The 18,554-nt window shown below is 37.4% G+C and overlaps 1 protein-coding gene across 13 annotated transcripts in view; it reads left to right on the top strand.

Moving 5' to 3' along the window:
* Positions 1-18,554, top strand: part of PAK3 (p21 (RAC1) activated kinase 3) — a 240,498-nt gene that overhangs the window by 182,014 nt on the left and 39,930 nt on the right. For all 13 annotated transcript variants that reach the window (XM_045523142.2, XM_045523137.2, XM_074359933.1 and 10 more), the window contains 3 exons: positions 3,715-3,846; positions 4,537-4,702; positions 12,021-12,084. In XM_045523142.2, the coding sequence (XP_045379098.1) occupies positions 3,715-3,846; positions 4,537-4,702; positions 12,021-12,084 (362 nt within the window). The remainder of the gene's footprint in view (positions 1-3,714; positions 3,847-4,536; positions 4,703-12,020; positions 12,085-18,554) is intronic.

Raw genomic sequence — 18,554 nt, 5'->3', positions numbered from 1 at the left:
TTTTCTGGGGAGATAGGCTAAACCATTTAGAATTATAAACGAGTCCAATACCCAACTCAGGTTGAGAATAACCTCCCTTTCCCAACTGTATGCCATAATGAGTGTCAAAAATACTTAATTTCAATAAGACAACAAATTCCTTACTTGATATCCGTCTATCTATATTTTTACAAGTTTAGACATACCAGACATATTACCCTCAGCCTAGAAGGGAGAGTGTAGCAACATTATAACTTTGACTCCCAAAAAAGACCACCAGAAAAACCTGTTAATCAAGGAAAGCTAAGTTTATTATACTTACAGTAGCAAGAAAGAGCACTGCCTTGATAGAATCTTAGCAGTGTCTTATCAAGGAAGAATATTTATAGGGTTTTAGAGCAGGTCTGTGTAATTTTGAAGCAGGTCTTGCAAGGGAAGGAATGAGTTAGGATTGTGCAGTGTTTAGGATAAAATAGCTTTGGATTGGTGACTACAACAAAGTGAGGGTTTTGAAGAGAGTCTTGGTGAACAAGCTGTCATGCTTAATAAATAAAGTACTTGAGTTGGTTCAGTCTTACCTTCCAAGAACAAGTATTTCTTAAACTGAGAAGCTAAGTTATTTCTGGTTGTTCTCAGTATTGTTTAACATAAGAACAGGAAAATATTCTCTATCTTGATATTGTTTAACACAGGGAAAAGAAAGTATGCCCAGTCCCAGTACTATTTACACAGGGATGGAAAAATATGTGGAAAAAATACACAGGGGAAGGAAATTATGCTAACTTCAGTTTTTAGTACCAAGGACTGGTCTTTTTTTTTTTTTTTTTTTTGGTGTATTACTGGGTAGTTCATGCTCCCTGGCCCAACCATCATCCAAAACATAAGGTCCACTGAAGGTCACACATTCTTCCCAATCAACCAACCAACATGGTAGCATAGTGTTGGTCCCAGATAAAGAGAAACATGTGTCTTTGCCTCCCCTACAAACCCTCAAAGGATGAAAACATTTAAATACATTTTGAATAGTCCCTTTGTCCATCCTTGGAGATGTGGGATGTCCCCCATATGGAATTAGAATAATGAGGATAGTAACGAATGTTAAGAAACAATCAATGAAATTTTGCAGGTGGATCTTTTCTAGTGAAATAGCAAGACCTGAGATGTGCAAGGTTACTGCTTGGCCTGTAGGCGCCAATTGGTCTTTGTACCAGTCTAAGGTTTGGGCTAAGAAGCTTAGACCTTAGCCCATTATATTTGCCAACAGGGTCATTTTTAGATCCTGGTAGGCTGCATATACACCCTCACTTATGGTGGCCACGTGATGCATCAAATATATTAAAGGGCCTCTACACCCCTCCTTTATATTTTTGCTATAAACTTTTACAATGATTTTTAAAAATATTGATTTTGAGATGATTTGATTATAAGTATCATTTAAGTTACAGTTAGGTGTAGTTTCTTGGAAATCATTGTGAGTACTCAAGAATTGTTGCTAAATAGAGCATTCTAACCCATAATTTGTTTTTTAATATAATGAAATTTCTATAAATACTAAATTTAAATGACTATTTAAGTTGACATATATTATACTTAATAGACATTTAATTAGACATTAATTGACTTAGATTTTATCATTTACTTGTGGCATTTTGGAGCTGATGATTTATTTCTGACTTCAGATGTTTTCATAGGCCCACATAAAGCATGGTTCATATTGCCTAATGGTTAAAATAGCATTGTTTGCCATATACAAAGTAGTCAGTTTATGTGCAGGTCCTGCCCTTCTATCAAGGAACAGTGATTAGTTGCATTCTGGATCCCAGCTGGTATAAGATAGAGCAGAAGTTTCTGCAACAAAATAATATCAAAGCAAATACCAGTAATCCAAAGGCACCTTCTCCCTGAGCCCACTGAGATGCCCTGAAGAGTTAGTCTTTCACAAAAAGAAACTTATTTTTTATCTAGAAACATAGTGTCATTAATATCTGTTGCTATCTGCACAGCCATAACACAATATAAAAGCCCAGTTGTTGTGGCTAAATTAAGGATAAATACAGGTATATAAATAAAAAAACTATCACATAAGCATATAATTGTTAATCTATAAACCACTCAGCATATACATCAGGGCAATCAAATATTCTTTCAAGTTTATTAATTCTAAGTTGTCTTCTCACAGTACATAAATCTTTCTGGCTCCAATAAAATATATGGTTACATGTATTACACCACCATAGGTTTATACACGATTCTAGAAAATCCACTGTGAATCACAGACTGAGGTCCTTCAATGTAATAGTCCTTTACTAGGCTATCTATGTTTGCCTCGAGAAATTTGTCCTCAAGGAATGAAAATTCTTTTTAGGATTAGCCTGAGCCAGTGTACCCAAAGGCATAAGCAAAAAACAAACAAATAAGTAAATAAATACACACACACCAAAAAATCAAAAGCCATCTATAGTAGTGTTGTCCAACAGAAATGTAATAAAAGCCATATACGTAACTTTAAATTTTCTAATTTTCATTTTGAAAAGTAGAAATAGGTGACATTAATTTTAGTGATATATTTTAACCTAACGTATTAAAAATATTATATCAACATACACTCAATTAAAAAAACATTAAAGAAATATTTTCTATTTCCTTAAAATAATGTTTTTCATATTAAAAAGAATTTTTTTCATACTATGTATTCAATATCTGGTAGATATTTTTTCACTTGCAACTTATGACTCAATTCAGACTAGCCACATTTGAAGTGTTGGATAGCCATGTATGGCTAGTGACTGTCATGTTGAACAACATACACAGACCTCTATCATAGTTCAGTGATTTTTAAACTTGAGCAAGCTTCAGGATTACCTGGAAGGCTTGTTATAACAAAGATTGCTGGGTCCCAGCCCCAGGGTTTCTGATTCATAGGTCTGGATAGAGCCCAATAATTTGCATTTCTAACAAGTTCCTTGATGCTGCTGCTGCTGACGATCTGGGGACCACACTTTGAGAACCATGGCCATCGTTATTTCAAAATCTAGCTTTGGTACCATTTGACTCCTTCATTAACATGAATGGTCAAGAAACAACCCTAGATACTGTGGTTGTTGTCATTATTTTTGGTGTTATTGCAATTTTTAACATGGCAAATCACCATTTACCTGTTGCTTGAGATCGAGTACTTACTTACATAGATGAGTATTCCTTCAAGTCTGTTACTCTCTGAGTGCTTCTTTCCAGGAAGCTGAACAGGAAAGAAACATTCATGGGCTTGCTTATACTTAGTGAGTATTTGCAGAGCTGAATTAATGCCACATCCATAAGCATGCTCTGATCTTTAGGCAAAAAATAGCCCTTTTCTGGTTGGCAAACTTCAGTCAACAAATTGACGATCTGTCTGGTACAAATGCAAGGCTTAAAAGCAATGAATTTGATTTTTAAAATATATTCATTGATTTTAAAAACATTGAACTTTAAAATGTTACATGAAGTTCACAGTTTTTGAGCTCAGTGGACAATAAAAGGAATTTTTTAAGTTTCCTGGCGCTTGCATTATTACCTGAATTTCTCTCTGAATGCGGATAGGTCCTGGCCACCAAATTGTAGGTGGCTCTGCTCATTTGTAAAAGATGTGGTTCCTTTCTATCCCTACATGCTTAAATATTTTATCTCTCTTTTCTCATTTTGAAGAAAAGCGATGAAAATTTAATACCTTGTTTTTATACTTTGTTTTGTCATAAGAGTACAAAAACAGCATCAGAGCCTCCTTTGGCTCCTCCTGTGTCTGAAGAAGAAGATGAAGAAGAGGAAGAAGAAGAAGATGAGAATGAGCCCCCACCAGTTATTGCACCAAGACCCGAGCATACAAAATCAGTAAGTCCCAAGTGACTATTTCCACATGATTCCGAAGCTGTCCTTTGGAACAGTCACAAAGTCAGAATCTAGTTAATCAGCCAGTACCTACTGAGCATCTGTGTTCCCAGAACCAGAGTATATGATACAAATTTGGTTGAGGTTGTGGTTTGGGGAGACAAGATGAGCACATGACAGTTAGAGAATAATACCAAATGGTATACAAATAAGGGCTAAATTTTAAAACTGCTGTACAAGCTAAGATAGAGAATGAAATCCATGTGAATCAGGTAAGAAGAATTGCCTAAGCAGGGGTACCAAGACCACAATTAGCACAGCATGTTTGGGGACCTCAAAAGACTAGCTCCTGAGAGCTTTCAAGGACCATAGACTTGAAGCAACTTAAAGTTCTTTTTTAAGAGAAATCACTTGTCTTTAAAAATTCATTGAGGGTTGAGGAGCCAGGTGGAAGGAGGGATGAATAGGTGGAGCACAGAAGATTTTTAGGGTAGAGAAGATATTCTGTATGATACCATAATGACAGATGCACCTGATTATCCATTTTTCCAAACCCGTAGAATGTACAACATTAATAAGTGCAAGCCATTTGTCAGCTATGGACTTTGGGTGATTATGATGTGTCAAATGTAAGTTTATCCATTGTAGCATTATTTTTGCCTTTAATGTGTAACAAAATATTTTATCTCTAAGATCTACACTCGTTCCGTGGTTGAGTCCATTGCTTCACCAGCAGCACCAAATAAAGAAGTCACACCACCTTCTGCTGAGAACGCCAACTCCAGTACTTTGTACAGAAACACAGATCGGCAAAGGAAAAAATCCAAGATGACAGATGAGGAGATCCTAGAGAAGCTAAGTGAGTTTTTTGCCATCATTACTTATTTCATGGGAAGGTTTTTCATAAGCCACCTAGAGCGGGAATTGAACGTTTAAAATTTTAACCCTGCTTGCATGAACTCCAGGCTCCCTGAAGTCACAAGATAAAAAGTTTGAGACTCACCATGTACTGCAGAGCATCCCCTCCCTCATATTCCTAATCTGACAGAAACCAAATATTTTCACTTGAAAAAATCAAGTAAGGAGAAAACATCACAAAATGAACTAAGTAGTAAGTTTTAAGATTATACCCCCAAACGGGATCAAACAGTCTGATGAAAAATATCTTATGATCATACTCCAGGGGCCCCCACCTGATCAGTCATGATAGATAATTCAACCTCAAAATGGACAGTCACAATAAAATAGCCTTTTCTCTTAATTTAGGAACATTGCTGTGTGGACAGGGAGGCAGAGCCAGCAAATGCTCACAGCCTCCTTCCCACAGTGTCATTAGTGTACACCCACTCTGTTTTACAAAACACTCCCCTTCCCGTTAGCTTTCTGGGTCAAAGAGATTTTAAAAAACTAAATAAATTCTCTGTTGAAAAGAGTCAAAGGTCTATGAGGCATATTCATTAAACTCATGATACAAAAGCATCTAACAAATTGCTCGTTATTGCAATTAGTGCCTCCAGTCTGATTAACCCCTACTCATCCTTCAAAACTCAGCTCAAAAGATGCCTCCTCAGGAAAGCCCTCCTTGTCTCTCCCAGTCTGAGTTAAGGGAGCTTCTTCTTTACTGCCTTTATCACAGCAAATATCACCCCATACTTGTCTGTCTCCTTCACTAGACTGTGAGCTTTTTACAGGCAGAGAGTATGTCTTCTTTTCCGATACATTCAGCTCAATTAAGTGCCTGGTACAAAGGCACTTAACAAACGCTTGTTGATTGAATGGGTGAAAAAAATGAGCAAAGAAATACATCTTTACTGGGTTTCTATTTGTCTGTTCTGTGCCAGACTCTTTGGAGGAAACAGTAGAGAAACAATTCCCTGCCATTAAGAAACTTATAATTTTATTTGGAAGATAAGATTTAATAGTATGATACAATTCGGGAATAGGAGGCCATCTTGTTTCATGCAACTGTCCGTCTAAAAGCACTCAGAAAAGGAAGAGAGCCGTGCAAGCTGTAGGGCACGGGGAGGACTCTGCAGAGGTGGTCGTAGGGCCATTCTGCCCTCCAGGGGACATTTGGCAATGTCTAGAGACACATTTATTGTCACAACACAGGGAATGCTACTGGCATCTAGTGGATAGAGGCTAAGGATGCTTCTAAACCATAATGCAAAGGATAGCCTCCCTCCTTTCTCTGTGACAAAGAATTATTCAGCCACAAATGTCAGCAGTGCTAATGTTGAGACAATCTGAGACAGAGGTGTTTGGAAAAGCAAAGATTTAGGTTGCTGTTGTCAGTGAGCGCTCAGAACTGGAATTGAGGGATTTTAGCCAACTGACTATACTACACGTAATGAAATATGCCTCTAGTACTCATACCAACTGTTTGCTATAATAATGACAGGAATAATTCCCATTTATTGAGCACCTTCTCTGCAGGTTTAATTTTCACACTAATCCCTTGTGGTGGAGTTTCACGTCCTCAATTTACAGAGCAGTGAGAGTGCGCCTCAAAAAGCTGAAGTGACCAGATCTCCAAACTAATGAGTGGCAGAGCCAGAGCTGGAGCTCAAATCTGTTTGCCTTCGAAGTCTATACCATTTCCATTACCCACTTCGCTTCTGCATATGCCAACTGTCTGTTTGTGTAAAAGGGAAGGAATTGGAATTACCTGGATAATTTCCATTTGAGTATTCAGACAATTGCCTCAATTTTTGTTCCTTTACTTCACATGACCTAGGAGATTGTATCAGATTTTAAAAATCTAACAAGCCTCACTTTATTAAAATGATTATTTGATAATCATTTCAAATCTCAGTAGATTTATTATGGTGAACTTTCTTAAGTTCACTGACAGAGAAACAAGCATTATTTTGGGGGGGGCCAAGATCTTGCTTTGCTTGCAAACTGTGATGGTCCTGGAGCTGTGGTCTTTATCATTTGTTGTTTCTTCTGCCCTACACCAAGCAACATGATGAAGAAGGGAAAGCTACCTTTGATTACATTTTAAATTAAGGATTAAGTGGTTTTTTTCCCCTCTATTGGAGAATACTTGGGTCTAGGGAGAATCTTTTTCCCTTTAGCCTGTGTGCCACCTACACTACCTTGTGCTTACAGATCTCGGCAGGGCACACCTGCAGAGAAATGGAGGCATACTTTTCATGAAGCAGATCCAGGCTCAGGTTTACTGCAAAGTCTGCAAAGTCAGTCTTTCTTGCTTCTGCTCCACCATCACCTTCTGTCTGCCCTCTCTCTGTCACTTACTCGCTGTGTAACCTTATGCAAGTTATTTAACCCCTCTGAACCTCAGTTTCTTATCTGTCAAATGAGAATGAGGATCATATTTACATTTCAGGACTCTGTCTGTAGGATGGATTGTATGTAGCCCAACCTATGACTAAGAGGACAGATATTGGAGTCAGAAAGGCCCAGATTCACATCTCAAGCCCATTGCTACCAGCTGTGTCACTTTGGGCAAGTTATTTAACTTTTCTGGACCTCTTTTTCCTCATTAAGAAAAATAGGGATGATACTAATGTACCAACCTTAGAGCATTATGATAATTCAGTGAGAATAATGCATGTAAAAATCTCCAGCAACAGTACTGGGTACACAGTAGGTGCTCAGTAAATGGTAGCTACTATTTTAATACATGAGTATAAAGCCTTAATAAGATAATGTAATACAAAAGACTTTGAAGCAAATCATAACTGAGTCTGAGTCAGAGACCCAGACTAGCTGTGTGTCCTCAAGCAAGTCACTCAACTCCTCTGAAATTTAGTTTCTTCATCTGAAAAATGGAGATGATAGTATTAATATAATTTGGATTTTGTGAGAGCCAAATGAGGTAAAGTATGTAAGACACATCTAGCACAATAAATAGTTGCTTAGAACTATTGTTATTTTTTCTGCAATGAGAGAAAACATATTTTTCAATATAAAAAATTGGGGCATAGAGAAAGGGAGGATATTGCTCAAGGGTTAGAGCACATGCTTAGCACGCACGAGGTCCTGGGTTCGATCCCCAGTACCTCTTCTAAAAATAAATACATAAATAAACCTAATTACTCCTCCTCCAATAAATAAATAAATAAATAACAAAAATAAAATAATTTTGAAAACCAAAATTGGGGCATTGGGTCTTCCATTGGGACATAATGTTTGAAACCAGCAATAATCCCAGATGTATGGTCCGTGTACACAAGTCATTGAGGAGGGCCTTGGAATCAAGTCTCCTGTTGGAGCTTGGAGAGGGAGTAAAGGAGCTTGTGCTGAGAGGCAAAGGAGAGGGGAAAGGGAGACAGGGAGTAGAGGAATGGCCTACAGCCCGTACCAGAGTGGACCCATCCATAAGCATGGGGAAGAGCGGCGGGTGGCCTCACCTTCAGCTAGTCTTCTTCCTGTGGGGGCCAGACCGTAGGATCATTAATGGCTGAAATGAACAGATCATCTTTTAGCTTTACACAGACAGATAGCCTGGGTCTGGCTTGTTCATTGTGGTCTGGTCTGAATCTGTTGGAAAATAAAGAAACCCCTACATTTTAGTGAACGTTTTCAAAAGGCGCTGACTGTCAGTAAAATTGTGCAATGCAGGAAATTTGTCTTCAGCCTCCCTCTCCTTGACGTCACAATCACCTCTTCCTCTTGTCCCTCCCCTCCCCCAGCATTCCCCACGCAAAACTCTTTCTCCTAATCCCCCTCAAGTAGAGCTGGTATGAGTTTAGATAATTATTTTGCTTTTTCTCAGAAATCAAAACCTTCATTATGCCAAAGAGAGGATCATTTCATGGTTGGAGTTCCACTTGGTTTATTTAATATGTAGGAGAATACATTGATGAACTTTTCTGCCACTGAACCACATCATGAACCCTATTTTCAAATACTAGTATTGAGTGATTTCATAAACCCTTGTACTTTAAAGTGAATAGTTTTTTTTTTTCTTATTTGGGAAATTAAGAAATTGTTTCTTACTAGGAAATTTGGCTGTTGTCCTGGTAGTGCTATCATGTTTTCCCTTTTGATTTGGAGTGGCTAATTTTTGTCACTTTATGCCTATTGTGTCATGATTTTTTTTCCTTTCTTTAGTGTAATTTATGAGAGCAAATGATAATGGCTCTGATGAAAGACTTTTAAAAGCTTGTTTTGTAACTTGGAATTGTAAACAAGGCCTCCTGTTCACTTGCCTAACATCAGTAGGTGGCAGCACTCCCCTGTGAACGGTAATGGGCGTGGGGACGCCATTTTATTTGAATAGCAGTTAAATTCAGAAGCAGGGTCTCACCAAAATGGTTGTCTTTTGGTAATCCTCAAGGAAGGATTTATTTCCAGTTGTTGCTATTGTTGTTTTAATCCTGCATACCATGGAAATAAAGGTTGGATAATTTACTACCATGAAACCTCATTAATTAAACCCTGCCAATTGGAATTGGTCATAACTCAAAAACTTGTTTGCTTTTGTTCAGCCTATAGAAAAGAGTTTGCTCAGCAACTTAATAGTGTTGTAACTTTCTTAGAAGACTTTAAACTGCTTAATAAAACTATGGTTTCAAGTGGCTTTAAAATCATGATTTCATAAAAAATTAAAAGTCCAGATCCTTAACCATGAATAGCTGACCTGAATGAGGATAGTTCTCAGTGATATAGAAATCCGTGAGACAATCTGAAATTTGAAATAGCAACTCAGAAATCATTAAGTTAATGGTATTCTTTAGCTATAACTCAAGTAAAATACATTCTTTAACCCCTATCTTACAATATGGGGCATTTATAAAATGAAACCTCTAATTTTATTTGAGTTTAATTCAACAGACATTTATTGAGGAACCAATATATTCCACAGCCAGCACTATATGAGGAGGCACTGAGAATACAGAGATGAATATGACATGGCTCCCATCCTTAAGACAAAGTCTATAAGAGGATGTCAAATACATAGATATAGATAGATAGATGGTATATTAAGTAGAGAGGAGAGCAAGAGCAAAAGCAATTTAAAAAAAAAGCAAAAGAAGAAGCAGAAAGAGAGAGAAAGTATAATAGTAGTACAGAGAAGGGAAATTGCTGACTTTATTCCAAAAAATCAGGGAAGGCTTCCTAGAAGAGGCAAAAATTGAAGCTGAGTTGAAGCATGATGAAGAACTTGCCAGGAAGAAAACTTAAGAAGGACATTCCAGGGAGAGAATAGCACGTAAAGAAGATATGAAGGCAGATGCCTGGGCCCTTTAACTTACTCAGTGCCACTTGCATAAAGAATTGGTGGCAGATGTTGGGACTGGAGTTTTAAGAGAGGAAGCCAAACCATTAAGCAGGATCTGCTCATGAGCATTTGTTAGGGTGAGAGCATAACGTTCTAGTGGGGAAGTAGGGAAGATGAGCTGGAGAATGAAACAAGCGCCAGATATGAAGAGCCTTGCATTCCATGCCATGGAGTTTGAGCTTTATCCTGTAGGTGTTGAGGAAGCCTCAGGGGCTCCTGAACCAGAGAATCACATGGTCAGGTCTGCACTTAGAGCATCCTAACAGAGATGTGGAGCTTGGAGTCGAGTGGACAGAAGCTGAAAATTGAGTCCGATTAGGAGGCTGTTGGAATAGCCCAAACAACAACAACAACAAAAATAACTAGTGCAATTGTTTGGACAAGAGATGTTGAGGACCTGAACAAGGGCAGTGGCCATGGGCATGAGGAGGAGGGAATGGAGAAGAGTGACAATTAGGAGATGGACTCCATAGACCTTCTCTTGATTAGTTCATGTGTGTAATTCTTGTTTTACTAACTGACTCTACACTTCTTTGAATAGGGGCCACATTAGTAAGATAGAACTCAAAGGTAATGATACTGATGTTTGCTTCCAGAAAGAAAGGAGGACCAGAAGCATAGAAATGAATGATTCCCTTCAACATAGTCCACTTGAGAACTGAACCCCTATTCGCATGATGCTGCTTTGGCACAGAATAAAACTGCACCTATTTTGTGTGTGTGTGTGTGTGTGTTGTGGGGAGGGGTATTTATTTATTTTTAAACATTTTTTGAAGGGGGAGGTAGTTAGGTTTATTATTTATTTATTTGTAATGGAAGTCCTGGGGATTGAACCCAGGACCTCATGCATGCTAAGCACACACTCTACCACTGAGCTCTACTCTCCCTCTATGTACCTATTTGAGCATTGCATTGAAGAGTCAATGTTACTTCTTTTACATTTATTTTGAGTGGTGAGAAGTATTGATCCTCTGAGTAGTGAATTTGATATTTTGAAATAACAAAACCAATATTTTTTTCCCAGAGCCAAACATGATAAATTAATGGTTTTCTTGTGTGGCTTATAGATTTACTCCACAATGTTTGGAACAACCTATAGAAATAGAAAGTAGATTAGTGGTTGCCTAAGGATGGGTTGGGAAGCAAAGAGAGGATCGAGAGTGACTGGTAACAGGTAGAGGATTTCTTGCGGGATGATAAAAGTGTTTTAAAATTAGATCATGGTGAAATTTAGTAAATTTGTGCAACTCTAAAAAAATGCTAATAGCAATTGAATTGTACACTTTAAATGAGTGAACTTTACTGTATGGAAATCAGAGCTCAGTAAGGCTGTTAAAAATTTTTGAAGTGCTAGTGGAGTCCTAGGTTCAGGGATGTGTGTTTTTTAGAACAATAAGCCTCATTACTTTATGATTAAACTGTGTTCTTCATTAGACCCATTCTCATCCCCACCCCCCATCGCCCTTAGTGAAGTACTGGGTGCAGAGTAAGTGCTCAAGAGAGATTTGTCCAGCAGAATTTGAATGTAGTGTAGCACTCAATTTCACTCCAATTCAGAGAAGACAGTGATTCTGTTAAATACTGTGTGCAAGTCCTGAGATGTTTTTATCTCCTAATCTACAGTATCCTTTTATGGGAATTTTTTATAAGTGTTGGGTTTATGACCAGTCCTTCTTGTTTCCCAAGCATCATCAATTTTGAGTATAAGCATCCTGGGTTATTACTACTAGCTTAATTAATATATTACTATTTGTTACTTTAATAAAATATATTATTATCCATATAAATTATAGAAATCACATGAGGATATTGCTTTAATGTTTTATTTATCATTGACTCTGGCATCTTAAATATTAGTATTAAATAGAAGGAAATCAATAAATTTAAATCTCTCTCTCTTTCTCTCTCCCCTCTTTCCCTTCAGGAAGCATTGTGAGTGTTGGTGACCCAAAGAAAAAATACACAAGATTTGAAAAAATAGGTCAAGGGTAAGTGATTATTATTTGAAATATCAAAAAATGAGCACCAGAGATTTCTGGTAAATTATGCTTCTCATTTTCTAGGGTTATATTCATGTTTTGCATTCTTAATATTGACCTTTCTGGCTGGCAGACCATTAATTAACCTAGGAACATATTCTGCTGGAATATTGTTAGGTTAACAGTGAATTATCTAGGGATGCTTTGATCCTTTAAAGTTAGAGGATTCAAGCTGATTTCTTTAGAAAAGCAGTAGAATTATAGAAACTTCTAAACTTGTATGAAAACCCCCTTTATCCCTGTTCCCCCTACATCTGTATGGATGTTATGCTTAAGATCCTGTTTCATTGTCAAAGAGTAAAGTGACAAAGTGATGATAGGGAAAACCCTTATTGAATGATCCAGAGGTGGGCACAGTTGACTCTCCGAGTAAGGAGGAAATAGATCAATAGTCCCTAAATGAGATGGAGTGTATCATTTTCACTTAGTATGCTTGTAAGAAGAAAGATTCCCAGGCCCAACTGCCAGAAACTTGATTCAGAAGTCTGGAGTGGGGCCCAGTTATCTGAACTTTGGAAAAGTTCCTCAGATAATCCTGACCATCAGCTAAACCATGGGGCTAGATCATGCACTTGCACTAAAGGTGGGAGTCACGTGTTCTACAAGTCAGCTGTGACTAGGCATGTTTCTCAAGCCTCAGTGTGAAACTAAGCAGGAGTGCCTGAGTAGGCAACAGGGTTTGAAATAGGGAAATGTTTTGTTTAAAGGGAAATGAAGTGTTTTTAAGGGATGTCCTTAAATGGAAAATGAAACAAGATATTTAGGTGTACCAACTACTGTATGCTGGGAACTAAGATTGCACCCCAGAGGGCTCCTGGCTGAGACAAGGTGCTGGGAAGAGAAGGATAGAGCTAATTATGTGCCTGCAAAATTGTGCTAGCCCCTCAGCCAATGGAGTCTATTTTCAGATAAGGGAATGTAGGATTTCATCGAGCACCTCACTGTTTTCCTGGGATTAACAGGTTCAGAGAATTATATATTGTATATAAGCTTGACTATTTTGTGATTTTTATATTTTATTTCTCACCCCCCCCACTCCAGCTTTTGTACTAAGATATCTTTTGAAATTGCCGACTTATCTTGGGAAATAAGGGAAAGCATTCATTAGACATTTTAACTAGAGGGTCAGAGGGGCTCACTTGTGGATTGTGCCTGGTGGGAATCAAGGTGAGAAGACCCTGAGAGGGAGGCAGAAACTCAGGGAGAAATATGTGGCCACGTGCCTTCTTCCAGTAGAAACCATAATGGTGCATTTGAACTTTCTAGGAGGGTAAAAGAGATACCTACTTGTTCTCTTGATTCTTTCTCTGACATTTGATATCACTAGTATTCTTACATGCTCATAAAAAAAAAGGTTTGGTTGTCTCTAGAGTTCCCCTAAAACCTAACAAGTCAAATTTTATTTCTGCCCATTGCTCTAGAACAGTGCTGTCTGATACAACTTTCTGTGATGAGAGAGATCTTCTGCATCTACACTGTCCTGTGTGATAGCCCCTGACATGCGTGGCTATGGAGCACTTGAAATGTGTCTAGTGCAAGTGAGAGACTGTATTGACTGTATTTATTTAAATTAATGTATTTTTTCAGCACACACTTATTGAACACCAGCTATGTGCCAGGCACTGTGCTAAGTGCTAGAAAAACAGAGATCGCTAATGATGGCACGGGCCCTCAAGGAACTTACAGTCTACAGTTGTAAATGCTTGAAGAGGGTACATAGGGTACATATCTACTCAACTCACCTAAGTACAGGGCAGGGCTGGCTTCTGTAGCCATTATTTCCCACCTGGGGTTTTCCTTCTTAACTTCTAGTGAACTGGTTGTTTTACTTAAGTAAGGAAGCCATGCCTTCTCAAGTACATATACAAACCTCAACTCTCTTTTTGTCCAAAAAGTTAACACCACAAGACAGGTTAAAAAAAAACAGTATTATGTACTAAGGGAACTTGGAAAGCAAACGTTAACTTTTAGATCTTATTTTAATCTAGTTGGGCCTTTGATGGAGCTAACAATAGGAAGGGATGCACAATCCATAGAGAAGTAGCATTCTAGATCTTTGCTGTCCAAGATGGTAGCCATGTGGCTATTGAGCACCTGACATTTGGCTAATCCAAATTGAGATATGGTGTAAATATGAAATATTTACCTGATTTTAAAAAGTTGCTATGAAAAAATGATGTAAATATCTCATTAATAACTTGTATATTGGTTACATGTTAAAATGATAATATTTTACATACATTATGTTAAAGAAATATATTATTAAAATTTCACCTTTTAACCTTTTTAAATATAGTTTCCCCCCAATTTAAAGTATGGATCACGTTATATGTTTCATGGACAGCACTGCTCTAGTTGAAGGTTCAAATGGGAGCTATTTATTTATTCATAAAATGTGGGTTTTTTTGGAGTTGTCTTTTGAGGAGTGGAAAGTGGAGTGTTTCTGTTGTTCATTCTCACTAAGACCTACCTGAGCCAAAAATATCATTGAATTTAAAAAGGGAAAATATAAGAGATGGTTTCAAATATCTCCCAAATACCAGGTAATAAAGCAAGACTGATTTCTCCAAGAACAAAGATTAGGCTGACAAGCAACTCTGCGTACCAAAGAGATTTCCCCTCCTGGTTGTTATTTATGCTTCCGACCTCTGAAAGTGCAAAAGGAAAGTTCTCTATTTCTGCATACCTTTATACCTTTGTAAAGCCTTTCTAATCAAAAATGAAAAATCAGCACAGAAATCCTGCTTGCCACTGCAGAAAGGTCTGTTTTAAATTCCCAGAGAGTCTGTCATTTTGAGGAATGATGAAACTAGCAGATAGTTCACCCATAGACCCCATTCAACTTTTAAATAAGTCTTTAGAGGGTAGGAAGTCTTTTTTATTCATCCTTTTGTCTCCTTTAGTGTCTAGCACAGTGTTTTTGTCCTTGGTGGGTCCCCCCAAAACAATTTTGTACAATTTGAATCAACAGGCAGAGTTCATCTGGCCAAGCTCAGAGATCTACAGTTTCCCCTGTCTGCCTCCCCCATCTCTCTGAATCTGTTTTTGCCTCAATAAATATTTGTTGAACTAATGAAAATGTTTGTCCTTCTAGCTTTAACTTTCCTCTGTCCTCTGTCTTTTCATGAGTGTATGCATGTCTGTCTTGCTCTTTCTGTCTGTTTCTCTTTCTCTTTATTTTCAGTGTGTCTTCAGTTGTTTCTCATGACTACTCACCCTCACCATATCGGATTCTTTATCCTTTGGGTATTTGTGTGTGCTGCACATCTGTCTTTTTCATCCGTGCTGGTTTCACCTTCTGCCCATTTTCACACTCACTCCCAACCAAAATGGTCATCATATAAAATCAAGATGAATTTTCACATAGCTTTTTAAGATATAATCTAGTAACAAATCTATTTATTTACTGTAACTTTATCATTCATTTAATTAATTTGTTTTTTTTTTTTTTTTTTTTTTTTTTACTTTTAGTGATTTTTGCTCTCTGCTCTTAATTTTTAAAGGGAATGGGCAAAATACTGATTTATTCTCTCTAGGCCAAAAAATGTCCCATTTAAATTAATTTGCCTTTTACTTAAATTGCTCTCAGTGGATTTTCTCATGAATTATTGAACCAAGTTAGATCAACTAGGCTCTACTCTCAATATATAATTTTAATTTTCTTTTCATTAAGTTTGGAGTTTTTTATTGTTTTGCTTTACCTATTATGATGTTGACATTAGAACCTGTGTCAGTAATCATTTGGTGGTAGGCAGAATCAGCCCCAACATTCCATTTTTAGCTCCAGGGAGCCCAAGAGCTCACTCTTGGGAGCCAGATTTGAGAGGAACCTCTTCATTAATCACCCTCATCTACTTGGAAAACTAAATTTTTCCAGTATGAGTTTCTGCCATCCCAGCATTCAGGCCTGGGGCCAGAGAATTGAGCTCCATCCTCCATAAATCAAATTCAGAATTGCACATCTAATCATTTGAGGCCATGGCTGTGAGTTGAAGGATAAAAATTACATTATTTCACCAGGTTTTCTGTGAAAAGTATTCTGTTAGTGGCCACCAAATCTAAATATTTTGAGCAGATGTATGTAAAGTTAAAAAAAAAAACAGAAAGAAAACAGGCCTAGTACCCCCCACCCCAATTATCATTGACTCTACAATATGAGTTTGTCAGAAATATATCTGGTGGACACTTAAGAATTCTCTCTAGGATAGTTACATAAAAGAAGTTGTTTAGTAAATAAATTAAATATTTATTTTCAGTCAACAGCTATCATCGGCAAACTTGTGTAATTCCTGAATAAGCAGTGGCTAATGTAACAGAGGGCTGAATTTACTAACCACGCTGGCAACTGTCTGAACAGATTTCTCATTAATATATTTGAATTCACTTTAAGGCCTTAAGTGAAAATGCACTGAAAAGCAGACCCTTTTTCTCTTCCAGGTTCCTATTTGTTTTCTCTTAAGCATTATAATAGAAAAATATTTTTGAGGAAGCAGCTCAGAGGAGATGATTTGGAGCCAGTTTAACAAATAACTTGTTTAATTTGGTAAACTCTTGTTCAGTGCCTACTATGTGTAATGCAGAGTAGTAGTGAAGAACCAGGTTCTGGGAATCACAGTGACCTCATTAGCTCTCTGAACATCTGACAGGGAGAAACAGAGAGTTGTATCAAGAAAAAAGCAGGACCCTCCCATACTCCCAAATGCATGTGCCTTTTCCCCATATTTTATCCATACTCTTCTTCACTGTCTTATATCCACACCGGCTTGTATACATCACTTATATCTCAACTTGTCTAGACATGTAAAGTTGCTTGAAACTTAGAAAACCATGGTGGAATAAAGGGAGAATTTTGGGAAAGTTTGAAGGAAAAGAAAGAGCCCAAATGCTGAACTCAGAAGACTGTAGGCAAGTTATTTAATTGCTTTAAGCATCAGTTTTCTCAGTCATACTAAACAGAATTCACGTACCTCATAAAGGTTGTGAGAAATGAATGAGAGAAGGTATTTAAAGTGCTTTGCACAGTACAGGGCACAGAGTGAAGTGATCAGTAAATGCTAGTTATACTTAGGGGTAAAAGACATACCCACCATGACTATTATATGGAGCAGAATACAGTAAGTATTATAATGTAATTACAAAGAGCTATGGGGACAGAGAGGAGGGACAAATCATTTATAGCCAGGGAGGCATTAAGATGAAGGATTCATAGAGGAGGGTGTACTTGAATGGTGACTTGAAAAGATGTGGAGCTTAACAAGACGGGATTATGGGAAGTTTCAGAACTTCACAAGTGAGGATTATGGAAAGCTTCAGTTGAAAAAAATCAAATGAACACTTGCTTCAGACTGTAGGTTTCATTCATTTTGATATCCCTAGGGCCTGCAATGGTGTCTGGCATAGAATGCAAGTATTGGATGAGTGCATATTGAAAAGATTAAATCAATAGTTCTGGTTCTCTGGCCATTCAGAAGTTTGGCAGGGGAGTTAACAGGAAATAATGCTAGAAGGATCCGCTGGGGCTGTGTTAGGAAACAAATTGAGAGGTACAAACAATACTGTATTTTTTATTTGTTTGAGTTTAACCCTTTTAAGTAGATAATGCTTGGATGTGGTGTAACATTCAGAAGGTACAGAGGAGTAGACAGTGCAAAGTAAGTGTCCCTCCAACCCTTGTCCTTCAGCCTCCCGGTTACCCTGCACAAAGGAAACCTCCAGAAAGAGGTTGTTTCTGGTTCCTTCTGTAATATTTTCATAGATTCTCTGTGCACATACCTACACACACATGTGCATGTGTTTCACACACACAATGTATTCTCAGATATTAGGGGACACACGTTTGACTCACCTGAATACACAAACTGTTAGCTATATAAATAAATGGTGAATATTTACTTATGATGTTGAATTGTTAATTCACTCTTATTTACATATTTCAACCACACAGTGTATAAAATAAAGTATACATTGGAAGAGATTTTTCTACTCTCACATTTCAGGAGCTGTAGAATTCAAAATCTTCCTATTCATCTTTAACGTCATTGTTTTTGTAACCCCAGAGTCCCTTTTTGAGTCTCCTAGCAGTTATCTAAGTACATCATCTGATTTCCATCTAAGCTCTTTGAGATAAACTATTTTTGAATCTACATAGGTTTCTGTCCCTGGATATTTTGTTCCTAGTTACCACTACTCATTTATACAACATTAAGATGATTATTTTCTGAATCTGTCTTAGAGGTGTCTATGTAGATCTTCACAGCATAACTCTACTATATCACTTTTTAAAATTTCTGTTACAAATTTTCAGACTTATACAAGAGTAGAGAGAATAGCACAAGGCCTCCCATATTCTTATCACCCAAATTCAGCATTTATCAATGTTTTTAATATAAATCACAATGTCATTATAACACCTACAAAAG

This window comes from Camelus bactrianus, chromosome X, assembly GCF_048773025.1.
Source record: "Camelus bactrianus isolate YW-2024 breed Bactrian camel chromosome X, ASM4877302v1, whole genome shotgun sequence".
Classification (NCBI taxonomy): domain Eukaryota; kingdom Metazoa; phylum Chordata; class Mammalia; order Artiodactyla; family Camelidae; genus Camelus; species Camelus bactrianus.
This window is presented reverse-complemented; position numbering and strand designations above follow the sequence as displayed.